Source organism: Sus scrofa, chromosome 14, assembly GCF_000003025.6.
Source record: "Sus scrofa isolate TJ Tabasco breed Duroc chromosome 14, Sscrofa11.1, whole genome shotgun sequence".
NCBI classification, from domain to species: Eukaryota; Metazoa; Chordata; class Mammalia; order Artiodactyla; family Suidae; genus Sus; species Sus scrofa.
In genome coordinates this window covers 60,357,119-60,385,028 of record NC_010456.5, presented here as the reverse complement: position 1 = coordinate 60,385,028, position 27,910 = coordinate 60,357,119, and the positions used below count along the sequence as shown (strand labels likewise).

The 27,910-nt window shown below is 42.5% G+C and overlaps 1 protein-coding gene across 2 annotated transcripts in view; it reads right to left on the bottom strand.

Moving 5' to 3' along the window:
• Positions 1–27,910, bottom strand: part of NUP133 (nucleoporin 133) — a 51,533-nt gene that overhangs the window by 19,924 nt on the left and 3,699 nt on the right. For both annotated transcript variants that reach the window (XM_001928164.7, XM_021073899.1), the window contains exons 3-15: positions 25,653–25,756; positions 23,895–24,002; positions 22,111–22,245; positions 21,358–21,528; positions 19,593–19,748; positions 19,271–19,341; positions 17,883–18,030; positions 14,753–14,900; positions 13,676–13,833; positions 11,738–11,829; positions 7,480–7,643; positions 5,738–5,832; positions 1,854–2,078 (exon numbers count right to left, since the gene is read on the bottom strand). In XM_001928164.7, the coding sequence (XP_001928199.1) occupies positions 1,854–2,078; positions 5,738–5,832; positions 7,480–7,643; positions 11,738–11,829; positions 13,676–13,833; positions 14,753–14,900; positions 17,883–18,030; positions 19,271–19,341; positions 19,593–19,748; positions 21,358–21,528; positions 22,111–22,245; positions 23,895–24,002; positions 25,653–25,756 (1,775 nt within the window). The remainder of the gene's footprint in view (positions 1–1,853; positions 2,079–5,737; positions 5,833–7,479; positions 7,644–11,737; positions 11,830–13,675; positions 13,834–14,752; positions 14,901–17,882; positions 18,031–19,270; positions 19,342–19,592; positions 19,749–21,357; positions 21,529–22,110; positions 22,246–23,894; positions 24,003–25,652; positions 25,757–27,910) is intronic.

Below are 27,910 nucleotides of genomic sequence, written 5' to 3'. Positions count from 1 at the left end.
AAAAGAAAAGTTAGGTCAAGAATCCAAATAACTAAGCCTGATAAATAAGCAAATTCAGGATTGCTAGCAAGTAGATTTCTTATTTAAATATCAAGTAAATGAAATATTTGTTTATTATAGCTATTAGTCTCAATGCCACCTTCTAATAGTACTAGGTTACAGGAGTTTCTGTTGTGGCTCAGTGGGTTACAAACTCAACTAGTATCCATGAGAACGTGGGTGTGATTCTGGGCCCTGCTCAGTGGGTTAAGGATCCATTGCTGTGTGCTGTGGTGTAGGTCACAGATGTGGCTCAGACCCCACGTTGCTGTGGCTGTGGTGTAGGCCAATAACTACAGCTCCAATTCAACCCCTAGCCTAGGAAATTCCATATGCCATGAAGGGGGCCCTGAATTAAGACTGAAAAAAAAAGAAGATAAAAAGTGATGGAAACAGTCTTAGACATGTGGACCATTCTCTTAAGGAACCAATCAGGTTTTCAGGTTTGTTTGTTTTTCTTCTCTATCATATTCCTAAGCTACTACTCATGAATTCGTATCCAACTGATAAATCCCAAATCCTTCTCCTTTTTCAGTTAATTGGAAAGTTGTACCTATATTTAATTAACTAGTATGCTCTGCACTTTTATGCAAATGCCCAAAAAGGAAACAGGCTCTTGATCCAATTTGCTCTTAATAATTTCTTTAAAAATCTTCATCATGTAAAATTATGTAAAGACAAAAAGGGGCAAAAAAAAAAAAGACAAAAAGGGGCACAAATTACAAGTTTTGTTAGATCACAAAAATTTGAGGTGAATTGCTCTTTTTCATTCAGATTTTAGGTATATTTCCTAGATTAAACAAAATTTTTTTTAAAAAGTGCTCTGCCTTACATGTCCTAGAAAAAAGGTCCAAATGGAAATAAAATTAGAGGCACCAGATAGAAAAGTTTCCCAAACGCAAAAACAACTCCAAATTCCACAGAGCCAGGGGAAGAGCTGGCACTGTTTCCAACCTCAGATAATGCCACAACAGAAGGACAGTCCTATTGAACTGTACAGGGACAGGCCTGTACATTCCAGAAGTGACCTACTAGCAAGCCCAAGAGAGCACACTCAACACCAGCTCAGAGCCAGCGTCTGCTGTCTCAGATAGAGACTACTGGGGACTCCCTGGTGGACTAGTGGTTAAGGATTCCACGTTGTCACTGCTGTGACGCAGGTTCAATCCCTGGCCTAGGAACTTCCACATGCCGCGGATGTGGCAAAAAAAAAAAGATGATCAGCCTCTGAGTCTTAGCATCAACCCCTGGAAGGGGAGACAGAAAAGTCAGCCCTGCTGTTTCACAAGGTTATAAGGCATTGCACAGGTACAAGAACTATGTCACCAGCTGGCCAGCACCTTAATCTTTCTCCCTCCCAAGTTTACGGCAAGTTCTTCTTTTCCTCTGAGCTTTCTAATGGGAAGCTAGAGGGTAGCTGGGGAGTTTAGCGAAGGGGTGCAGCCCCCAGGGCTAGCAAAGGCGGGGAGGTAAAGTCTGGGCCTGAAGGGGCACCAGGAGGCTGCAGCTACAGAAACATGGAGATGGCTGGAGAGGAGCCCTTTGTCAAACTGGACAGGAACCCAGGGGCCAGGGAGCCCGCCCCAAAGGTGCCCTTCCGGGGCAGAGAGACAAAGGAAACATCCAGACATGACAGGGAGGACCTCTAGGTCAACTTTACAAAATCAAAATTACAGGAAAAGCAAAAAACGAGTGACCATTTACCCAGAAAACATGGAGGATCTTCTGTCCTCCACCCTTTCCTGGCCGGGGGCCCATTCAGGAAATGGTGCAGCCTACAAGGCCACACTGAGGGCAGGAGGACCTGCTCTTACCTCTCTGAAAAAGACATCAGCAGGGGTCAGATTGGGTGGGATCTCACGGTCCCTCTTATTCAAAGCGATCAATATTGCCGTATTCACAAGGTCCGACAGCCTCGAGTGGTGGTTCTTGAGGACAATTGCGGCTGACAACTTCTCAGCATGCTCACACAGCAGCAGTCGAGTTGCCATCGGCAGCCCTCTCACTGGAGAGGTGCCAAGACGTCCAAATAGGCCAACCTTGAGACAAACACGTATTCTAAGCAAGCATTTACTGTAACCTACAAGAGGATGCAGTCACACCAGGTACAGAGACCTGGCCCCAGCCCTCCCCAGGAAGAACTCCAGCTGTCTCTCTTCTGGGCTATTTCTTTCTCCTTTTTTAATTGACCTACAGTTGACTTTACGATGTTGTGTTAGTTTCAGGGGTACAGCAAAGGGACTCAGTTACATAGATACATGTTTATTCAGATTTTTTTCCTTTGTATGTTATTACCAAACACTGAGTACAGTTTCTCATGCTATACAGTAGGCTCTTCTTGGCTACCTATTTTATATTCAGTAGTGAGTATATGTTAATCCCAAACTCCTAATTTATCCCTTCCCCCTCTCTTCTAGGCTGTTTCTAATACACACACTTCCTGCCAGGGCCATTTACGTCTGTAAGAAAATACAGATGTTCCTATTCCAAGATTAAGGTCACCCCAGAGATTCTGTCTACTACTGTTGTCTCTATCTATCTTATTCCTCAAATTATTGTTTACAGTTGTCAGAATCACAAAATGGCTCTTTTCTATCTATATCGATCAACTCCCCTAGATTCCAGAACTTTGGGAACTAGAAACTTAGCCATCTCCATCTTCAAGGACTGATGTCCAGAACCCTAAACCCATGGGGAGGAGCAGAGTCTTCTGTCCTCTGCTTCAGCTGCCTCTGATTTGCTTGATGTCCATTTCTGGTGTGTTACTAGTTCTAGGAGTCTTCCTAACTTTCTCATTTGATAAAGCACTGGAATAACCTGAACTAGGAAGAAGCCAAGAGACGGACATAAATAGTGAACATTCTTCCACATTTTAAGTAAAATTCATTTCATTTACAAGTGACCTGGAGTTCCTGTTGTGGCTCAGCGGGTTAAGAGTTAAGAACCTGACTAGTATCCATGAGGACACAGGTTCAATTCCTGGCCTTGCTCAGTGGGTAAAGGATCCAGTGTTGCCACAAGCTGTGGTGCAGGTTACAGATGCGGCTCCAATCAGGTGTTGCTGTGGCTGAGGCACAGGCCGGCAGCTGCAGCTCCAGTTTGACCCCTAGCCTAGGAACTTCCATATGCCATGGGTGTGGCCCTAAAAAGAAAAAAAAAAAAGTGACGTAATCTTTATATATTGAGGTTTATTTTAAATACAGAAAAATAACACAGAAAATAAAAATGAAGAGTAATCCAAATCCCCAGAGAATTCCTTCTGATATGAATAAAAACTATGCATGGTTAGAAAACTTAATAGTACAGAGAGGTAAAAGTCCCCAGCCCCAGTCTATTCTACTTGCAGCTACTTCTTCGGCTAAGTTTCCTTTGTTTTCACGGTATTTATGTGCTAGAAGAGATCTTTTTTAAAACACAAAGGGATCATAGTGTATATTCCATTCTGGTCCTTGTTTTGACAGCATCTTCTTTTTTTCACTACATATTCAGATATTCCTCTGACTTAGATTTCTAATGGCCATTGAATATTTCATTGAATCCAACTATCTTAACTTATTCAACCTGTTCACCTGGTTATTTAAAAATAAGAGTTATAAGGTCTCCCTGACCTGCATTCCCTTGTTTCCTCACAAACGCTAAAGTGGAGGCACCCTGACTGCTAGCTTTATGTGTCCCCACATCACAGCACTGCCTGCTGGTGAAGCTATCACTACACGTGACTATCCTGCCGGCCACACATGAAGAGGATCCCTCACCCCTGCTTCTGCTTCCTCACATCGTGTGCAGGCCCAGGCCCCTGACCCCAGGACACTGGAGGCATGCTGTGCAGAGGCACTGATGTCACTCTGCACCCTGTGGAATGAAGTCACAGCTCTGTTGGTGCTGAGTCTGGCATGAGGAGGAGGGCCTTAGATGTAGAATTACTTCCTTAGACACAAGTATCTACTTGGGCATTTTTCCCGATTAGTGTAAATTCTTCAATCAAGTAAGCTCTAATATTAAAGGAAATATAAAGGCATAGGCGGAGTAGGATTTTTAGATCAAGCTGGACATGTCTTGCAATGGACACTGCTACCAACAGCTTTGTGACTCCAGAAGGGTCTGAAGCTCAGGGAAGCTGTGCCAAGAGATGCTGCAACTGTGCCAGCTCCATGGCTCTCTCCCCTCTGGTAAATTAGCGTCCCCTCAGGGTGGCACTTCAGGGCCACGGACTCCACCCATGCCAGCACATACCCCCTCTACAATGTGCTTCTGCCACTCTTCCCACAGAGAGGCAGAATCAATTTCTCAGCCCCTTTCATCTGGTCTGGCCTGTGACTTGCTTTGATCAATGTCACTTTGGAGGAAATGACAACATGTGTGACATCTGAGGTGAGACCTTAAGAAGCCTACAACTTCTAAGTTCATCCCCTTCGACTGCTGTCCTGAGACTACAGGAAACCCATCCAGCCTGGAGGAGGATGAGACCAAGTGGAGAAGAACTAAGAGGCCCCAGTGGACGGACAGCACCAACCGCCAGTCAGACACGACATGCCCCCGCCAGCCCAGCCCTTCCTAAATGCAGTTCAAGGAGTGGGCTCAGATGACATTATCTAAGAACTGGCCCACTAACCCACAGAACTGTTTTAACCCACACATCCTGGGGTGGTTTGTAACATACTAATCGCTGATACAATTGACTAAACAGTTACATCAGGATAAAACGTTGTATCTTTTCCCCATTAAGCTGTAGCCCACTTAAAACACTAAAAAAAGAAAGACTCAATGAACAAATGAAGTTCTCTTGCCAAGACAGTAAGAGTAGACAGGAGCCAAAACATGCATTAAAACTGAAGCAGAATGCAGGATAAGAAACATTTCTGGGATCATCTAGAACTACACTGTCCAATAAGGTGGCCACAGATCCACCAAAGTGTTGACAGATTTGTTAATTAAATTTAAAAGAAATTAATTTCCTCAGCTGTCCCAGCTTGTTCCAAGTGCCCGGCAGCCAGTGGGCAGCACAGACACAGGACATTCTTGTCACCGTGGAAAGCTCTGTGAGGTGACCTGACATGAATCTCTTCAACATGGAGGCACTACTGATTGTGGGAAAAACATGTAAACATGGGATTAAATTAGTTCATTTGGACCATGCCTGGGAGCCACAACTAATCAACAAGGCAAGGACAAGCCATTCTGTGTAATAATTCTGTCTAGCAGCAAAAACATTTCCTAATTTTAGGCGCAATATAAATGGGGATTCCCCTACCCCTTAAAAAAACAAATACCTTAAATGAGTATTTGATGGCAAAGGCAACTCAATATTAAACATCCACATATAAAAACCTGTCGCCGCCTTCAGAATCTTCACTGTCTTTCTAATAATACAAAATCTATACACAAAAACCTAAGTTTTACATAAAAGCACACAGGAAATTCAAATGCAGCACAGGGTATCATAGACTGTAATGAGAAAAGCTAAAATAAAATGTCTACTGAAATATCCCATTTTCCTTCTTTTTATCTTCTTTTCAATGGAGCTTTGATTCTTATAGTAATGGGCCTCCACACAGCCCTGGAATACTTACTTAAGTCAGCAGAGAAAATGGACATTAGTCAATGAAACACCCTGGAATAAGCAAGAAAGGGGTCATGCTGTCCTGGAGAGAAGTGAAAAAGGCACAACAAGGCCAGTGTCAAGGACATCCCTGCTCACCTGGTGAATGAAGTCCATAAGGAAAGAATGGGCCTTCATCTTGTCTTCGAGCTGGTGGAGAATAATCAGTGATGTATTGCTGAACCCAGGTGCTTCTGTTGAAACACAATAACAAGACTTACACATATAACATTCCGGCTGTGGGAGTTCCCATTGTGGTGCAGCAGAAACAAATCCAACTAGTATCCATGAGGATATAGATTCAATCCCTGGCTTTGCTTAGTGGGTCGGGGATCTGGCATTGCCCTGAGCTGTGGTGTGGGTCACTAACATGGCTTGGATTCCAAGTTGCTGTGTCTGTGGCACAGGGCCATCAGCTGTCCTCCAACTCGACCCCTAGCCTGGGAACTTCCATATGCCACTGGTGCAGCCCTAAAAAGCAAAAAAAAAAAAAAAAAAAACACACAAAAAACAAAAACTGGCTTTACAAGAATTACTGCTATTAAAGCTATAAGTTAAGAAAAATCTATACGAAAGGAAAAGTATAAACTTTTCAATGCAATTTTTTTTTTTTTTTTTGTCTTTTTGCCTTTTCTAGGGCTGCTCCTGCGACATATGGAGGTTCCCAGGCTAGGGGTCAAATCGGAGTTATAGCCACTGGCCTACGCCAGAGCCACAGCAACACGGGATCCGAGCCACGTCTGCGACCTACACCACAGCTCATGGTAACGCCTGATCCTTAACCCACTGAGCAAGGCCAGGGATCGAACCTGAAACCTCATGGTTCCTAGTCAGATTCGTTAACCACTGAGCCACGATGGGAACTCCTCAATGCAATTATTAATTACATTACCCAAAGTTTAAAAGTTTAGAGGAAAATTCTGGGAGTTTGACACAATTCATACTGTGTTTACTCAAAACACAAAAGTTATTATTAGTTTAATCATTTAAAGATTAAAAGAATCAAAGAAGGTGATCACTGTTTTCTTCCTAAACCTCCAGTGAGGCTTACTTGCGTGGTAGAAAGTTAGAAAGAGAGGATGCTCAAGAGAGTACCATGGTCCTTGGAACCCCCAAGTGCCCCTGATGCTGTGCGGAGGCTGAGAAAGACAGTCACCCAGGGCAGACGGGAGGACATGTGCCCACTGCCACATGCTGAGACTTGATCACTGCCGCTCTTAGAGAAATGCGTAATTTCTATTAGCCAAATTCAGCAGTTATGCTAACATTATCATTTAATTTGGGGCTAATAAATGCCAAGTGCCTACCTATGCCAGCAATTTCCTTTTGGAAATAAAATCCTTAGAAAGCTAATAAGGCTAATTAATCTGCTTCAGACAGAATACACAATGTCCCTTAGTTTCTTTTTTTTATTTATTTTTTTGTCTTTTTAGGCCTGCACCTGTGACATATGAAGGCTCCCAGGCTAGGGGTCTAATCAGAGCTACAGCTGCCGGCTTACACCACAGCCACAGCAACGCAGGATCCGAGCCACATCTGTGATCTACGCCACAGCTCATGGCAACACCGGGTCCTTAACCCACTGAGCAAGGCCAGGGATTGAACCCGCAACCTAATGGTTTCTAGTCGGATTTGTTTCTGCTGCTCAGTTGCTATTCTGTTCTGAGCCCTTTTCAAATCTACTATGAGGAAAGTTACAACCTTTTAAAAAAATACTGAAAATTCATACTAAATTGTTTCAGAAAATAAGAAGTATACATCGAGAAATGCTTTAACAAAAGAACCAGAATATTCTTCTCAAAACAACTCACTCCATAACATTCACACTAGGATGTTCTTACCCTCGGGAACAGACTCTGCCCAGCGTGGGTCAGAAGCTGGGTAATCGTCCACCAGGTCCACACTGATCTGGGTAACAGCTCTGTCTAGTTCATGGTCAGAGTCCAAATCAGAGTGAGAGGAAAACAGCTCATCAACTATCATTTGAGCATGACCTAAATCTTTTCTGAAATAAAATTGGAAAACAAAAGTATTAAAAGTGAAAGTACTAAACATGAGAAAGTTAATTGTGAAATTAAAAATCCCATATGTTATCCCAAAGTTATTACTTTTATTGTAACATTTACTTAAAAGGGAGACAACCAGGGAGTTCCTGCTGTGGCTCAGTAGGTTATGAACCCAATTGGTACCTATTAGGATGTGGGTTCGATCCCTGGTCTCACTCAGTGGGTTAAGGATCCAGTATTGCCATGAGCTGTGGTGTAGGTCACAGATGTGGCTAGGTCCTGTGTTGCTGGCTCTGGTGTAGGGCAGCAGCTGCAGCTCTGACTGGACCCTTAGCCTGGGAACTTTCATATGCCACAGGTGGGGCTCTAAAAAGCAAAATAAATAAGTAAATAAATAAATAAAATGAAAAATTAAAAAAAAGGAAGAGAACCATTATACATTAATTAACTCAACAGATATATGTTGAACACTTACAATATGGAGGCACTGGAGACAGAACAATAAGCAAAACATTAGGAAACAGTCCCAAGACATCACCAAGTATACAGTGGCACAAGAGCCAGACACTTAAACAAGTGGCTACATTCGCACCAGGAGAGGGAATAGCAGAGGCCACAGGGCACACAGATGGGAGACCAAAAGCACCAGAGGGGCAGGGGACACGTCCTGGAGGAAGAAGTGCAGGGAGGCTGGGATGACCACAGGAGGGGTGCGTGGTGGCAAAGAGAACATGTCATGCTTCTGAGCAAACACACCTGCAACTCAGGAGAATGGAAGCCCCAGGAAAGGAGACTACCCAGGAGGGGTGGGACGACAGGCCCAGGGCAGACCTCCTAGAAACAACACCAACTAGAAGACTCATAAACCATGGGACAGCGTGTGAGCTTAGTCATAAGGACAGTGGAAAGAAACTGACTGAGAAGGCAGCGTCATGATCTATTCTATCTTTAAAAGACCATTTCAAATATGCTCTGGGGCTAGAGGAAGAGACAAGAGAAAGAAAATTCCAGCTAGGAAGTGACTGCAGAGATCCAGGCAAGGAAGAACAGGAGTCTCCACCAGCACAGCCATGGCAGGAAGGGGACCAGGAGACAGGTGTGAGAAAGAGACACGGGAGGGAAGTCTTGGCAAGAAGAAGCCAGCACAAGAAAGATCAAGGATATAGAAAAGGACAGGAACATTCAGAACTAAGACAAAAAGAGGGAGGGCAAGAGGGAAAGGAGCTGGGAGGCAGGGAAGTTTGTAGGTGGAAAGCACAAGGATGGCTTCCATTATCTCTGGAACAAGCTGAGTCATCTGCTCAGGCTGGGAAAGGAGCAGAAAGAGGGGAAGGGGAAGGAGGTGAGAAAGGGCTGAAAAGGTTTCTTGGAAGAACAGGAGACAGTGCTACCACAGGGACACAAAAACACTGCTTTTAACACAGTTAAAGGCAAGGCTGAAGCTAAACACCTAAATATGGTATAGGTTACAGGCCAAGTGGACAAAGCAAGATCAATCAATCAGGAACTATTTTAACCAAAAGACTAAGTTTCTTAAAACTCTCATGAACAAAAGGTTTTATATTTATATTACGTACAGAAAAATCAAAATATACAAAAATTAATTTCAAAGAGACCATCCCATAAAGAAAGTCACATCACCTTAGCAGAAAACTAGACAGATAAGTTTAGTGTTCCACCTACCAATTTGGACCCCTTGAAAAGAATTCTGGTTGTCACAGGCTAGGGAGAATGACACTAATGGCATCAAGTGGGAAGAGGCCAGGTTTGCTGCTAAACACTACAAGTCTGGTGACAGCCCCATGACAAAAATTACCTGGCCCCATAGGTCAACAGTGACAAGGTGGAGAAATGCTGCTTTAGAGGTACTATAATTCCATTTGTGCAGAGTCTAAAAGTCATTAAGACCATTGGCTGACACCACCCGGAAACGATTACTTGTTAACCTTGAAGTACTTCAACCCTGCTAAACAGGTTAAGCAGAAGGCTCAGTTGTGTTAGAGGCCCAATGACACTGTTCCAAAGGTGACTGTGCTCTTGGCACTTAAGCTCAGGGATCTCCTTTCATACTTAGTCATCTTTCCCAGTGAAACATTTAGAAGTGACAAATCCATGCCACACAGAATCTCAGAATGTGACCTTATTTGGAAAGAAGGTATTTGAAGATATGGTCAATTATGATGAGGTCTTATTGGATTAGGGTGGGCCTTAAATCCAGTGACTGATGTCACTCTCTGAAGGACATGTGAAGACAGACATACAGGGAAGAATGCCAGGTGACAATGGAGACAACTGAGGGACACTTACACACGCCAAGGGGAGCCGACTACCCGGAACCGCTAGGAAACAGGACAGGGACAGCCAAGCTCCTTCCCGAGAGCCTTCAGAAGGGCAGGGCCCTGCTGGCTCGTTCACTCTGGAGGTCTGGGCTCCAGGACTGCTAGGGAACAAACCTCTACTGTTTTAAGCCACCTGGCTGGTGGCAATTTGTTACAGCAGCCACAGGAAACTAATACAATGACTCCATTACCATTTCACTTTTGAGATGCCACAGGCCTGACATAATTGTTAAAGGATAAACTTATACTAGATAAAATCATAGTATCAATTCAAATCTTGGCAGTCACACTGAACACCGTGCAACAGAGTGAGATTAAAAACAGAAACAAAAAAAACTTATCTAATGGTGCCCTCTTCTGGCAAGAAAATAAGCTGAGTAGATCATTTTGACAGCCGACAACTTGTCTCACTGTTACCCTTCCTCTGAGAGTGAACCTCTGTTTATCAGCTCTACCATGAGGGGAATTACAGGATCATGAGTTAAGAATGGGGGAGATGACTGCAGTCAAGTCACTTCTTCAGAATAAAGATCTGCTAAACTAGAATCCCAGAAATGCTTAGCAATCTGCCCAAAGTCTCACATGGCTAATCAGGGGAGAACAAGGGCTGGATCAAAATTCTTCTAGTGTTCAAATATAAATATACCTTTAAGGATGGTACTAGATGCATAATAATACACAGAGTGTATGTGCAGGGCACATTGAAATGGCCTTATTGGGTCAGCGAGTGTGTCAGACTGAGTAGTGGCTTCCCCACCCCTGTGCGCACCTGCACCGTGAGTGTTTCCCCCCATGGGGCTCACCTTGGCCAGCAGGATTTTAAAAATGTACCCAAGCAGAGATTCGAGAACACCAGTGTGTGTCCTCTTGTACTTATTCTGGACCCTGAGGTGTGTGAACAAGGCCAGGCAAGTCTGCTAGATGAAGCAGATGGAGCTGACCAGCTGAGGTCCCCGAAATGCAAGCAAGTGTGGCCAGACAGCAAGCAGCTGACACAGACCATGAGCAAGGCCAGACGGCACTTGGAAAAACGCCACCCGAGCCCAGCCACAACCAACCAGATCGTGGGCCCAGGAGCTGTATTACATAAGCCCTAAGTTCTATGGTGATATCTACACAAAAAACTCAACTAGCCGAGTCCAGTCCCCATTCAACACCAATGGAAACCCTCTGTATGCAACTTGAGTGCCTTTATGTTATACATAAAAAATGCCCCCAAGCTTCACAACCACCGTTTCTTTCTTCTTTCTTCTTTTTACTTTTTAGGGCTGCACCTGTGGCATATGGAGGTTCCCAAGCTAGGGGTCCAATCGGAGCCATAGCTGCCAGCCTATGCCACAGTCACAGCCACACCAGATCGAGCCAGGGACCTACACCACAGCTCACGGCAATGCCAGATCCTTAGCCCACGAAGGGGAGTTGATTGAACCCACAACCTCATGGTTCCTAGTCAGATTCGTTTCCACTGTGCCACAAAGGAAACTCCACGACCTCCATTTCTAACGGGACACTGTTTCCATTGAGTTGAAAGCATATGTTTCATCATGGGTTTTTCCTAGCCTGGCTGGAATCCTCCTGTGGCTAACTAAGCTCAAAACAATGGTTTGTTCAACTGCTAAAGCTCAGAAAAACATTTCTCCTTGATGGCCTCATTCCCTTAAACTCGCTTCCACTAGTCAACAAATAAGCAGCAAATGTCAGTAAAATGTGTCCTTGGACATCAGATAAACCATAACTAAAAAAACTTGTCATACCTGCAGTATTGCAGAAAAGCAGCTTTTAGCAATTTGGTTTTATCTTCGTGGGCAATAGTTTCATTCTTCGTAGAGGTCTCAAAAACCACACTCTGCAAAACAGTAAACTATAATTTAGATATGAAGGTATAAGAATACTCCTAATTATTAGATTAAAAACTGGACCCACCTATAAAAGCAACAACATAGACAAGCTGTTTACCGTAGTCTCTATACCAATGGTTAATATACTCAAGACACTTATTGAAACAAGATAAAACACAGCAAATGATCAACTAAAAATCTATAGAAAATACATATATAATTCAGGGATTACATTGTGAGTAAAGTGATTTGGGGATTTCACCAAAGCAGTACCTTTTTATAGGTTTACTCCTTTTTCTCTGTCCGAGCCCATAGCATGTGGAAGTTCCCTGGCCAGGGATTGAACCCAAGTCATAGCAACGCCTGACAACCACTGCATGACACCACAAGATCCTTAACTGCTATGCCACCAGGGAACTTTATTTTTATTTATTTATTTATTGTGGCCTAGGTTTACTCTTATACAACTCAGCATAGAGTATATTTCTAAGCATTATGGTTGATTTCAGGCTTAAAGAAAAACTTAGAGAAACTTAAAAGAAATGGAACACTGTAAGACAGCTTCAGAACATCTAACAGTACCAAAACCACAATAACAAAAGAATAAAAGTTTTAAAAAAACATTACTTTCTGTTGAAACTGTAACAAATTAAGTTTTAATTACACAAATTACCTATATATTTCATGTACTATATATTTGGAAACTACCCCAAACAATATTAATTTTGCAGCTCCTATAAAAGAAGATAAAAACCTTATGAATCAGGGTATTTCAGGTTTCAAGATGAGAGGGAAAAAAAAATTGATGGTCCTTACCCCACTCCCCACCCCCTAAAAAAACTCATAGAATAACAAGAAGAAAAAGAAACACTGCCACCCAAACTATGGTTCCAACTACAACAAAGGAAGTGGAAACCAGAAGTGGGGTAGGTGACAGGGCAGGGAGCACGCAGACCTGTGTGGTGTAGGGACAGGTTCTGAGGAGAACCGGAGGACAAGGAAAGGGAAGTTCTGGGAGAACAGCAGGGGTGGGGCTTCAAAGAGACCTGCCTGTGGGCAAAGCTGTACTGAAAGGCACTTACAGGGCCTCCAGAGGGCTTGGGAAGATTGAGCCAGATATTAAAGAGAAGTAAGCAAATACAAAATTAGGCAATTATACACACCAAGGATCACACAAAATTGATTCTACACTAAACGAAAGGTAATCAGAGCAATACTGTTCTCTGGATTATACATAATATTCACATTGTTAATTATAATGGAAAAATAAACTATACTGGGATAATAAAGCAGAGAGAGGTATAAGTTACCCCAAGTCCTCAGCTTTCATAATAGAAGAGCAACAGATGACTAAAACTGGTGAATAAGAGACAGCAATGTATACAGAGTACCTAGAAATATGGAGGAAAATACCAAAAGAAAGAGCTAAAGGCCTTAAAAGTAGCTGCTTCTGGAGTTCCCGTTGTGGCTCAGCAGAAACAAACTGACCAGTATCCATCGGGAGGAAGGTTCAATTCCTGGCCTTGCTCAATGGGTTAAGCATCCAGCATTGCATGAGCTGTGGTAGAGATCACAGATGCAGCTTGTATCTAGCAATACTGTGGCTGTGACATAGACTGGCAGCTGCAGCTCCGATTTGACCCCTATCCTGAGAATTTCCACATGTGGCAAGTCCAGCCCTAAAAAGCAAGAAAAGAAAAAAAAAAAAAAGTAGTTGCTCCTGCAAAAGAGGCCAAAGGAGATGAGGGGGATACAAGAATGAGTGGATTCATCTCAGCTCTTTAAAACGCCAGTTCTAAGCATTTGTGAGAAACACCCTGACAAAAATGTCTGCCTCTCATGGAACTGGGTTACCTCATTGCCTGGCCCAGCAATGGAAGATGCCAGTGACTCTTCAAGGTCTTCTGCTAATATGGACACATTTTCCCTTGAAGTAATAGACACCAATCCACTGTTTCTAGAAAAAAGGATAGGAACACCACCACAGGAACCAGCTCCTAAAATACTGTCTCCTATGAGAAAAAAAAAGATACACAATCAAGTCTACATAACAAAAACTACTTTCCCCTGGGCGGGAAATCCTGACAGCCCTTACTGCATTACTCCTACTCTGAACTCAGCTCTGTAAGCCTGTATCCAAAATCAAGAGCTCATCACCATTTGGAGTAGGAGGCTGTGACCTTCAACTTGAGGACAATAAAACTAGCCTTGCAGGAGCAGTGAGTACAGTGAACTGGAAGAGAGAACTGCTCCCTCTGCAAAACTCTGAATAACAGCTTTTCAATGGGACAGATCTTCTCGCCCAATTCTATCTTCACATTCTGAGTAAGCAACAGGGAAGGAATGTCTAAGCTTGCTCGGTCCCTGACAGCATCCCACTGCCGATGTAGCTCTTGTGCTGGGACTAGAGAACTACAGCATCTGGGTTCCATCCTGCTGCCTCACCTGGACTGTGCCTTTTGCTCAACCTCTTCAGGTAAGGATCCTGTTGAGACTACGGGCTTGGCTTTCCTCACTTCTGGCTGGGCCTGGCCCCCATTCCAGCCCCATCCCCACCCCAAGTGAGATCAGCACCTGGACTCTTCTTACCCAGGGCTCTGGATACACTTATTCAAAGAACATCAATTCAGGATATGTCACTAGTACTAACGAGGAACAAGCAGTTACTTCTCTTAACATCAGTTCTTTCCTCTGGCCTCTTCAGGGAAAAACATTACTATTTTTTGCCCATAAATATAACAGTTTGGGAATTCTACCATCTTTCTGGTTTTTCAGTTGAGCTGCAACATTCGCGACTGCAGACGTGGTACTGAATGTGGCAGTAACACTTAGGGGTATCATGCCTGAAGGAACACTTAGGGAAAGAGAACAAAGACTGCTTGGAATGCCTAATGAGTTCACTAATCCTGGTTCCTCAAACTGCTACCATACCTTGTGTGTTAAAGACAATTTTCTCCCGAGGAAGAGAAAACTTCCCAGTTCCCGTGGAGCACACATAGACAGAGTTTTCACTATACAGATAGGCTGTCTGGTTTGAAAAGTCTGGGACCATCAACCGACACGTAATCAAGTCTTCAGACTGAAAATTAAAGATTTAATGAGAATTGAAACAAAAATACTTGTTTGTATGATCTTATAATTCATCTACCATCTCACAAAAATGGTAATATTCACTAATTATCCTTGTGAAAACCTAAACACTAAGTATAAGATGACTTATAAAACAGAATAAGTTTACGAACATCAATTAGAGAAATCATTTGCTGAGTTGCAAATAATTAGCAAATTTTGAAAACATTTCCAAGGTGATAAGACTTTAACTAAAAGCCTACAGCAAATGTGAGAAAGAAAATAAAGAATTAGTTCATTATTTATTTTAGAATTGACAAATACTTATAAACAACTCCTGATAAACATTTTGTTTCTTTCCTCACTGTCTAGATATCAAGCACAAGAACACTGAGTTAATTTATTCACATATGAAATTTGAAATAGAAATAAGACCTGACTGAATAATAAAAATGACAAAAGCTAAAAAGAATATACTGTTATTAAAAAATTTTTTACATGAGTTCCTGTTGTGGCTCAGCAGTAACAAACCCAACTAGTATCCATGAGGACACAGGTTTGATCCCTGGCCTCACTCAGTGGGTTAAGGATCCAGTGTTGCTGTGAGCTGTGGTGTAGGCTGCAGACACAGCTCGGATCTGGTATTACTGTGGTTGTGGTGTAGGTAGGCAGCTACAGTCCAATTCAACCCCTAGCTTGGGAACTTCCATAGGCCGCAGTTGCAACCCCAAAAAGACAAAAAAAAAAAAAAAATTTTTTTACAAACAAAACATTAAAAGCAGAATCCCATAATTTTTTAATTCTCACATTTTCTTTATACCCTTTGCCTGAAAAATTTTAACACTGAGCATATTTCGCTTATATAGTCAGAGCACATAAGGTTTATTTGTTTCATATAAATGGCCAAATAAAAAGACTTACTTCCTTATAGCATTCAGCCATGAGAGTCATATTAAGAACAAAATTTCTGGATTTGCTGTTGTGGAGCAGCAGGTTAAGAAACTGACTAGTGAAGTTCCCTTTGTGGCTTAGCAGAAATGAATCTGACTAGGAGTTCCAGTCGGGGCCCAGTGGTTAGCGAATCCAACTAAGAACCATGAGGTTGCGGGTTCGGTCCCTGGCCTTGCTCAGTGGGTTAAGGATCTGGCGTTGCCGTGAGCTATGGTGTAGGTTGCAGATGCGGCTCGGACCCCGTGTTGCTGTGCCTCTGGTGTAGGCCAGCAGCTACAGCTCCGATTCGACCCCTAGCCTGGGAACCTCCATATGCCAAAGGAGCAGCCCAAGAAATTGCAAAAAGACAAAAAAGAAAAAAAAAAAAAAAAAAGGAGTTCCCACCGTGGCACAGTGGTTAATGAATCCGACTAGGAACCATGAGGTTGTGGGTTCGGTCCCTGGCCTTGCTGAGCGGGTTAAGGGTCTGGCAGTTGCCGTGAGCTGCGGTGTAGGTCACAGATGTGGCTCAGATCCTATGTTGCCATGGCTGTGGTATAGGCTGGCAGCTGCAGCTCCAATTCCATACGGAGTTCCCAGGCCAGGGATCACATCTGAGCCACAGCTGCAGCATCACTAGATCCTTTAACCCACTGGGCCAGGCCAGGGATTAAACCTGCCTCCTGGAGCTGTAGAAATGCTGCTGATCCCATTGTGCCACAGCAGGAAATCCTATAAATCCACTTCATTTAACTCTGGTTCCGCAGGTTTTTTGGTGTGTTTTGTTTTGTTTTTTTGGCTTTGTAGGGCCACACCCATGGCATATGGAGGTTCCCAGGCTGGTCATATAGAAGCTACAGCTGCTGGCCTACACCACAGCCACAGTAACACAGGATTCGAGCCGAGTCGGTGACCTACACCACAGCTCACGGCAACGCCAGATCCTTAACCCACTGAGTGAGGCCAGGGTTTGAAGCCACAACATCATGGTTCCTAGTCGGATTCATTTCCGATGCACCATAATGGGAACTCCTAATTCTGCAGAATTCTTATTCTTTTTTTCTTTTTAGGGCTGTACCTGCAGCATATGGAAGTTTCCAGGCTAGGGGTCAAATTGGAGCTGCAGAATTAGATACTATACAAAGTTTAATGAAATGAATATTTAGGAGCTCCTGCCGTGGCACAATGGGATCAGCCACAAAAAAAAAAAAAAAAAAAAAAAAAAAAAAAAGAAATGAATTTACAGCATTAAGACCTCTCCTTACGAACATCATAGTTATTAAACAATGTTCAATTGCCATTAAGAAGCTTAAAATTAGAGAGCTTACCTTCTAATTGTTTACATGAACTTTGATGAGTATTTAATGTACTTGCCTCCAATATAATCTCTGAGCAAAAATTGTTTGTTTTTTTTTTTCCCTTTAATTTGCAGGGGTGAAACCAAAGCCCAATTCCTATCAGGTTCCTTCCTTATTTTTCACTCTGCAGTTCATGGTCAGCATTTTCTTTCTACTCAGTGATAAAGAAACAAGAATCCCTTCACAGAGTGGGAGCAGGAGAAACACACTTGCTGCCAGGCGCTCCACTCCCACTTCTCTTTAGCTAATCCAAGGGAAAGGAATGTGTTTAACACGGCAGACAGGATCCAATGCCCCCAAACTAGCAATTTAAAATGTATTTCCGAGCCAGCAGATGAATTTCTCAAAGAATCTGGCCCTGCAACAGTTAGGAAAAATAACTCAGTATGTTATTGTCACTGTGTAATTTCACTTACAGACAGGGAGGTCCCATCGTGGCTCAGTGGAAAAGAATCTGGCTAGCATCTGTAAGGACGCAGCTTCAATCCCTGGCCTCACTCAGTGGGTTAAAGGATCCAGCACTGATATGAGCTGTTGTGTATGCTGAAGACACAGCTTGGATCTGGTGTTGCTGTGACTGTGGCATAGGCTGGCAGCTAGAGCTCTGATTCGACCCCTAGCCTGGGAACCTCCATATGATGCAGGTGCAGCCCTAAAAAGACAAAAACCAAAAACAAAAAAAAACTTACAGACAGATATCTTACCTGAAAAGGTGGATTATACTGAGTGACTTCTACAGTTACTGCATCTGACATTTGGTAGCCATTATCTTCCACTGCTATCAGAGAGTAATAGACGAGACATGGATTGTCTGCTAGGTGCCATGCCGCAGCCAAAATCAGAAGTCCATCACTAATCAGTGAAAAAGAAAGATCTACTGCCTCTTCAGAAAACAGCCTAGCAATTTCTTACAGTTAAATATGCACTTACCATGTAACCTAGCAAACCCACTCCTAGAAGTTTACCCAAGAGAAATAAAAACATGTGTTCACACAAAAAAATCAGTGTGCAAAAGTTTCTAGTGGCTTTACTTATAATTGCATAAAACTGGAAACAACTCAATAGCCTTCAACTGCTGAACAGATAAACAAACCCTGGTAAACCTATGCAATGGACTACTACTCAGCAGTAAAAATGAAGGAAGCACTGAATAAGCAGCAGGTGCATTATGCTACATGAAAGAAGCCAGACTCAAAAGGCTTCATAACATATGGTTCCATGTATAGTACAGGGTCAAGAAACACATCAGTGGTTGCCAGGAGCTGAAAGTGGAGAAGGGAGGGGTTGATTACAAAGGAATTTTTCGAGTGATAGGACTATTCTGTATCTTGACTGGTTACAATTAACTGACTATGCATCTGTCAAAACTCACTGAATTATACACTAAAAAGGGTGGAAAATATTTACTGTATGTAAAATGTAACTCAATAAATCTGACTTAAAAAAAGATCAACAAGTCATTAAACACAGGGACGGGCAAAGCACAGCTCTCAGGCCAATCTAAGCCCAGGTGAGTTTCCATAAATGAGGCTTTCATGTATATGTGAAAACAAACTTTTTTCATCTTAAGATTTATATGGTCCTCTTAAGTCTATCAAAGTTGTTGCCCCAAAAAAGAATTAAATGGTCTCTAATCTCAAACCTTCTACAATATTTAGTACATTTTTTAGCAGCTTTCATTCAAGTCTCAGAAATATTAAAAGGGTGGCAAGCACCCTCTACTAACAACTAAAAATACTAAACCAAGCTAAAGACTAAACGACACTCCACTTCAAATCAACACAGTGGGTAAGACAGCTCTAATTAAGCACAGAAAAACAAGGAGCTCCAGCTGTAACAGCAGAAAAGCTGCATCCCTAGCTAGGGCAGACAGCTAATGTGACACACAGCTGAAGGCTGCCAAGCACCTAGACTTCTTAAATGAATTAGCATCATTAGATAACACCAAACCATTTAGTAAGGCATCACACTATAAGGTTAGCATTAGAGGCACTAGAAGAACAGAGAGCAAGACTGATCATCATTTTATAGTAAAGATCAACTTATTTCTCCAAACAACTACCATGTTCTTTATGACAAATGAATTGCTTACCAGTTTTGCCTCAAATCCAAATACCGAATGTTGACCCCTTCTTTAATAGCTTCATAGTTACTTTCAGATCCCTAGATGAAAACATCAGTAATGTAAGCTACTGGAGTACAGGAATCATTTCTTTCCACTTTATATCCTCAGCACTGAGTAAAGTGCCTCAGCCACAGTAGTTCAAACTGTTACTGAATGAATACTGCATGCATTTTAAAAATTAAGTGCATCAATGAATGCCAATATCTAAAGACTGAATACTCCATTTCTGCTTATGTGATGGCTAAAACTTTACAATTGTGAATTAGAAACAAATGCTACTATTCCTTACCCAAATAGCATCTATAATGTTTTCCTTCAGGACTCTATTTATATCCCAACTATGTACTTGTTTTTCTGAAGAATCATCTAATTCCCATTTACTGATGTTTGAACTTGTCAGGCTATAAAAGCTTGATCTCTCTCTATCCCAAAGGACACTTGAAAGCTGTATGGAGAGAAGAAAAAAGTTTATAGGTTATTAAGTTCTAATGTTAATGAACTATTTCTCTGAAACTCAAACTTAGTGTATTTTATAACTACTTGATTAGTAATCCTAAAACAGAATTCTTCATTTAGGACTCAAAGGAAGGAGTGATCCTAAAATAGACCTTGAAAGGAAGGAAGATTTCCATAGGCAGAAATATAAAGGCAGAAGGTCCATGAAGAGCAGGGTTGGAGGTGGGAAAGTCACAGGGTAGTGAGCAAGCAGTGATCCTGCTAAACTGAAATGCAGATTATAACTAGGAAAGAAGCAAAAATGGGGTTTAGCGAAAAACCAGGGACACAGAGCAGAGGCTCAAGTGGGAGTTTGTGAACCTAGTAAGCAAGGGTGATAATACTAATGGCTTTTGAGTGCAAGAGATGCGACATAGGAAAGGGAACCTGGCAGGTACGTGTGTAGTTATACATAGGTGTGTTACTTTTAAGTATATACTTGCTTCTGCAGTAGAGATGTGTTTCTTTTCGTTGGGTACACATGACTGTTTTGAGTTAAAACCCTAAATGTCTCCACTTCTCCTGCTACTATGACTCTGGCCACTAATGGGATAGGAGGTGCTCCCAGGGAATAAAGTGGGCTGGCACCAGGAGTTTAGGGGAAATCTACCAACAGTGTGGACTAGGGCATAACAACAGAAGCAGGAAGATGGAGCTGCAATGAAATGTGGGAGAAGTAAAAACCTAGAGTACCTCGTAGATCATCGCTCCAGGAGAGGAGACACCAAAAAAAAAAAAAAAAAAAAGAAATCATAGTTTTATACCTGGGTCTCCAAAAAGAGTGATGGTGCCCTCAGAAATAGAGAAGTCAAAAGAGAAATGAGCTCTGTATGTTAACTTGTAGTCAGTTGGAAAGAAGAGAATAGGAGGAATTTGTTTTTAGACATTAAGCTTTGGGTTTAAAGACAATTTAAGGAAGCAGATGATGACAGCAAACTGAAAACAGAGGGAACAGCACAGTCAAAAAAAAGCTTTCAATTCCAAAAGGCCTGGACATGAGTCTACTGAGTGGTCTGTAGCCTCACTGAGGCCATGTCCTCAGTCCTCACCCACAAATCAAAGATAAAGCTCTCTACACTACAGGCCACTAGTAATCACACGAGACAGCAAGCACAGAGCACCTGGCTCACACCTGGAGCAGGTGCCCCACACCTGTTCCTTCCCATCATCCTCCTTCCATTCCTTGGGAAACTGAGGCAGAAGCCCTGCCAACACAGACCTGGGTCACCCACGCAGACAGCTAGAGGAGATGGAGTGGAGAACACACTTTTGGTAAAGTCTAGAAAGCAAAACTAGACATTTATAATTTTACATTGTAGTTTTAACTTAAAGAATGTACCTCCAAGATAATCTGTGTGATTTAAGAATATTAATGTTAGAGGGTATGCAAGAGGGTTAGTATGAACTCATTTGATCATCATTTCCACTTCACTGGAAAAATCAAAGGCTCCATCTCATGTACATCACTGGTCAGAGAGAGGCAATACAAACTTCACAGGAAACTTACTGATTTCACTAAGAAAGACACTTGTAAGACAAGAGTTCTTTCGTCAACTTACTAGGAGATCACTACTAGGAGACAAAATTCCCAAAAGAGAAGAAACCTTCCGACCAATTCCTGAAAGCACGCCTTGCCCTTGAGGCAGGATATGCTGGTGGATCTTTCCTAAACTTTCAGGGATCAGACGAATTTGCTGGCCTCCTGAAGAGGACAAGATAAAACTTCCTCCCTGTGAACAAATATCATGGAATTAGTTCAGTTAGGCATTTAAGACTAAGAAAAGAAAATTAACGGAAATTGTTCTTATAACTAGGAAAATCATCTGTACGTTAAGTCCAAAAGAACACTGTTGTTTTATTAAAATAACTTACTTATGAATCCATTCACTTACTATTATTAATTCTACACAGAAAAACTTTGTTGAAGTTTTTTTGATTACAAGTTTCTTAAATTCTGACTTTTAAGCTATAAGTTCACCATAAGGTAGGTTCAACGAATCAAGCATCAGATTCTATTTCTTTAGTAAACCTGCAGAGTATGTATTAACAAACCACTCCTCATGTCAAAATTTCTAAGTCACTCCCATAAGGTGTTTCTGAAAGAAATGAAAACCACCGGCTACTATGCACTACTGATATTTCAGAGACCCATGAGCATGGCTTCCCCTTGTCTAAGCATTCAAATCCTAGATCCTTACCTTTCTTGCTTTTTTACTCCCACCAGCCCCACAGGCCTGTGTGATCTGTTCAAATCCCCCTTAGAGGCCTCATCATGGCTTTCCAGTAAATGTAAAAGAATGCCCATCATATACCTGCACGGCTGTTAGGAAGCTGTAAGTCTTATCCCCTCCTGAGTCCACGGTCGTCTCTGTGTAGGTGTCCTCACTAGCAAGGCTTGGCCAGTAGCGGATGGATCCTTCTCTGGTGGCCACCATGACAGCAACAGCCTCAAAACAAGATCTCGAACTCAACAATCACAAGAAAAGAAGGACCCCAAATTGGAAGTCTGACAACACCAATGTAAAGAAAACAGGATGACGTACTACTAATTACCAGAAATCAGAAATAAAAACTCCTTTTCTTTGTTAATTATCATACAGTAAAATCGATGTTTCTGCCCTTTAGTTTCACGATTCTGCAAATTTTTCTTTTTTGGCCACACCAAGGCATATGGAAATTCCCAGGCCAGGGACTGAATCTGAGCCGCAGCTGTGATCTACACCACAGCTGAGGCAACACCAGATCCTTAACCCACTGCATGGGGCCAAGGATAGTATCTGCACCTCCAGAGCAACCTGAGCCACCACATTCGGATCCCTAACCCACTGGGCCACAGGGGGAACTCCTCACAGATCTATGGATTTTACAACACAGATAGACCCATAACTACCACTATGGTGAGGATACAGAGCAGTTCCACCAGCACCCAGAACTCCTTGATGCTTTCCCTATAGTCACACCTTCCCATCCTAACCCCTGGCCATCACTACTTCCATCATCCTTGTCCTATCTTTCTGAGGATGCCAAACCAACCCATACAGAATATAACCTTCTGACACTGGCTTATCTCACTGAGCATGATGTCGCTGAGATTTATCCAGGCTGTAGATAATCAACAGCTCATACCTCTTCAGTGTCATCCACACTACAGACAAATCAGTTCATCCATCCATTCACTTGCTAAAGGATGTCTGGATTGCTTCCACCTTTGCCCATCACAAGTAAAGCTGCTATGACATGAGTGTACTATTTCTGCATGAACATAAGCTTTAATGTCCCTAGAATAAATGGCCAGGAATGGAATTGCTGGGTCATATGGCAAGGCAAGCATATTTTAACTGTGTAAGAAAGAGAAAATCAAGTGGTTGCACCATTCTGCATTTCCGACAGCAACAACATGAAGTTCCAGTTGCTCCTTGTCAGCACTTGGAAGTGTCAGTACTTATTTTAGCCACTGCACTAGATGTGCAGTGATGTCTCACTTGTTCAATTTTCATTTCACTGATGGCCAGTGATGTGAACATCTTTTCATCTGCTTATTTGGCATCCTTATATCCTCTTTGGCAACGTGTCAGTTCAAGTCTTGTGCCCTGTTTTTTTTTTTTTTTTTTTTTTTTTCCTTTATATGGCCACGTGCACAGCATATGGAAGTTCCCAGGCTAGGGGTTGAATCTGAGCTACAGCTGCCGGCCCATACCACAGCCACAGCAACACCAGATCTGAGCCGCATCTGCAACATACACACACAGCTCACAGCAATGCCAGATCCTTAATCCACTTAGAGAGGCCAGGGATCACACCCACATCCTCATGGATACTAGTCAGGTTCATTTCTGCTGAGCCACAATGGGAACTCCCACTCTGTCTTGATTCCTGTGGCTTTATGTTTCAGAGTCTGGCTGGATGATTCCTCCAACTTTAGAATTCCCTTACTTTAAAAACATGTACTTTGGAGTTCTCCAGTGACCAAGAAGCCAAGGATCCGGCATTGTCACTGCTGTGGCTTGGGTTTGATCCCTGGTTGGGGAACTTCTGCATGCCACAGGCACACCCCACCCTGCAAAAAAGTACTTCAATAAGCATGTAAGTCACCTACCTGAGTAGAATGTGATTCACCTGAGGCAGCAGAATACGAGAGAGCCACCAAGTCAGCACTCCAGTGGAAATCACTTGGTGGCAGCTGAAGTTCTTTGCAAACAGACAGCTATGGGACAAAATCTTTCATGTCAAATCCAACTTTTTGAATATCCACCTGACGTCACTATTTCCTCTGTTTGCATATTTTAGAGTTTAATTCATTGCTGGAAATACCATTCTACAAATATTCTTCTTCTCAAATCTTTTTGATCAGGCTTTTATCATCAATTTCAGTAATTTAAAAATATATATATTAAGTGATACAAAATCAGGAACACTTAACAGCTAGACCAGACCCTTAATAACAACCAGTTCAATCTCTCCCCAAACCAAAAAGTCTATTTGTTGAAAGAAATGATTCTATAGGCTTCCCACAGAATTTTCCCAGTCTAATCTTGATTTGTTTACTTGACATTTAAAATGAGCATGACTAGAGTAAGTACACCAAGCCATCCAGAAAATATTCCTAGACTCAGCAAAATATTGGGCTTCCTCTGCTAATTCAGGATGCCCCCCAACAGGACCTCTCTCTCACCCAGGCTCCTAACTGCAAATATGGTATTCTAAGCAGCAGCAGGAGAGGGGCCAGTGGACAGAATAGTTGAGGTGAGCAGGAGACTGAGTCCCAGTGGAACAAGGGCACAGTGAGCACAAGAGGGCAGAGAGTATGCCTGATCCAGAGCAGACAAAACAAGAGGTTGCTGAGAATAAAGGCGTGGACATACCAATGACCACCCACCGTGTGAGAAGTTGACAACTGAAAGGTAAACTAGTGTAAAAACTGGTATCATTTTCCTATTTTACTAAGCATTATTCAGTAGATGCAGTGAAACATATTCCTATCTTCATAGAAATCAACTCAGTTCATTAACTTGCGTGGATGTGGATGACATTTAGTCTGAGACTTCATCAGACAGACTGCTTAGCACGACACTCATTAAAGATTTCAAGGTCTCGGAGTTCCCGTTGTGGCTCAGCAGAAATGAACCTGACTAGCATCATGAGGACGCAAGTTCAATCCCTGGCCTCGCTCAGTGGGTTAAGGATCTGGTGTTGCCATGAGCTGCGGTATAGGTCGCAGACATGGCTTGGATCTAGCGTTGCTGTGGTGTAAGCCACTGGCTACAACTCTGATTTGACCCCGAGCCTGGGAACCTCCATATGCCCCGGAGGCAGCCCTAAAAAGACCCAAAAAAAAAAAAAAAAAAAAAAAAAATTTCAAGGTCTCTAAATTAACGTAAAAAATAGATCTTGTTTAAAATCATGATGGGGGAGGGAGTGCCTGTTGTGGTGCAGCGGAAGCGAATCCCACTAGTATCCATGAGGATTGGGTTTGATCCCTGCCCTCACTCAGTGGGTTGGGGATCCGGCATTGCTGTGAGCTGCATTGTAGGTCGAAGATATGGCTCGGATCCTGCATTGCTATTGCTGTGGCATAGGTTGGCAGCTGTAGCTCCAATCTGACGCCCAGCCTGGGAACTTTCACATGCTGAGGTGTGGCCCTAAAAGACAAAAAAATCATGATGGGGAGAAAGCTTTTTCCCAATATACAGACGTGTATGCATTCTCAGTATTTCCTATCACTGTGAAAATGCAAATCCATAATGCCTGAGTAAATTCAAACTATGGTCCTTTACCAACTCTAAAAAGTGAGGGTAAAACTCAGAGCCAATTAGGAATCCTCCCCTATCTCCTTCCAGCTCTAAAGAGCCAGCACCTTGGAAATAGGTGACAGAGCAATCTTCCAAATGATGAGTTTCTCTCTGCAGACCAGACAAGCCCATCCACCTTCATCTATGTGAACTGTCAGGTGGTCATCAACTAAAAAAAAAAAAAAAAATGAGGCACATAATTCAGCTTACAGTATGAATAGGGAAAATGTTACATTTCCTCACACCAAAAACTCCTTTACTACCTTGCTCTTCGGCAAAAAATAAAACCAATCACCACACACATACATACCTCCACACCCCCACACAAGATTAACTCACAACAAAAAACTCTTCAATCATTCAAGAGTTACTAATATCCAAAACAAGAGACCCGTTTAACCTTTTTTTTTTTAAGGCCCGTATTGGTGGCATATGGAAGTTCCCAGGCTAGGGGTCAATCAGAGCTGTAGCTGCCAGCCTATGCCACAGCCACAGCAACGTAAGATCCGAGCTGTGTCTGCAACCTACACCACAGCTCATGGCAACATCAGATCCTTAACCCACTTAGCAAGGCCAGGGATCAAACCCACGGCCTCATGGATACTAGTCTGCTTCATTATCGCTGAGCCATGATGGGAACTCCAGAGATCTGTTTAATTTAGACTATCACTTTTAGAAATATATCCAAAGTCAAAAAAGGTATTTTGGACCTAGGTTTATTATTTCTTAATTCTTATTATAAGCAGTTCTTATTTTTTATAATATTTAGTAACATTCATAATTTTATTTTGATAAAGCAACACAAATAATAGGCCCTCTCGTTAAATACAGAAACATTTCAAGGAAAAATTGTTTTCCTTCAAAAGAACAAGATTTATTATTTTTTCCTTTTTTTTGTCTTTTTAGGGCTGCACCCACAGCACATGGAAATTCCCAGGCTAGGGGCTGAATTGGAGCTGTAGCTGCTGGTCTACACCACAGCTTATGACAACATCTGATCCTTAACCCACCGAGGCCAGGGATCGAACCCTTGTCTTCATGGATACTAGCCAGGTTTGTTAGCACTGAGCCATAACAAGAACTCCAAGAACAGGATTTTTAAATAAGAGCTCTATGAAAGTAGGATAAACGACTTCATTATATGGGAACCAAATTAATAATTAGTCTGTAATTAATTAGCTGAATTAGTATATAGTACCCCTTCTTATCCTCAGTTTCATTTTCCATAGTTTTAGGCACCCACTGTCAACTGCAGTCCCAAATATTAAAGGAGTACCCGTTGTGGCTCAGCGATTAATGAACCCAACTAGCATCCATGACGACACGGGTTCAATCCCTGTCCTCGATAAGTGGGTTAAGGATCCGGCGTTGCCGTGAGCTGTGGTGTAGGTCACAGACGATGCTCAGATCGTGCATTGCTGTGGCTGTGGCGTAGGCCTGCGGCTACAGCTCTGATTCAACCCCTAGCCTGGGAACCTCCATATGCCACAGGTATGGCCCTAAAAGAGACAAAAAGACAGAAAAAAAAAAAAGAAAAGAAAATTCCAGAGGTAACAAACAACTCATAAGTCTGTGATGAAATCTCATACTGTCTGCTCTGTCCCAATGGGGACCATGTCATTCCTTTGTCCAGCGTATCCATGCCACACCCACTACCCTCACATTAGTTGCTTAGCAGTGGTCTTCAGTTATCAGATTCACAGCATCTCAGTGCTTGAGTTCAAATGACTCTATTTTACTGTAAATGGGGTTGCAAAGCACAGAGAAGTGATGCTGATAATTCATACAGCCTCCTACTACTCATAAGAGAGCACAGAGTATAATATGTTTGGTGCTACCCTGTTTCAGGTGTCCAATGGGGGTCTTGGAGCGCATGCCTGTGGTTATGGGAGGACTACTCACTGCTCTAAGTGTAGGGGGTAAACCCGTGTAAATGTATTAACAGATCTAGAAATTTCATTAATTTGGGCTTTGCTCTTCGCTTCAAGTCAGGGTAGGAGGGCAAAATAAAAGGCATCAATAATGTACAAGCTAAAACATCAAATCATACCTAGGCTAAGTGTTAACTGCTCAGTACTTTCTTTTCCTGAAAACACTGCAACAGCCCCAAACCCTCCACTGGTGACCCCTGGAGGACCTTGACCCAGCACACCAAGTGACTAGCACTTGGAAGTTTCCATGTGAGGAAGAGATCTTTTCAAGTTTACACACTTCTTCAGTTTACATATCCTGATTTCTAGAGACTCCTCTGAGGCCCTGTACTATTTATTAACATGACCTAGTGGCATAAGCCAGAAGTATGTTAAAGGTTTCGATGCAATTT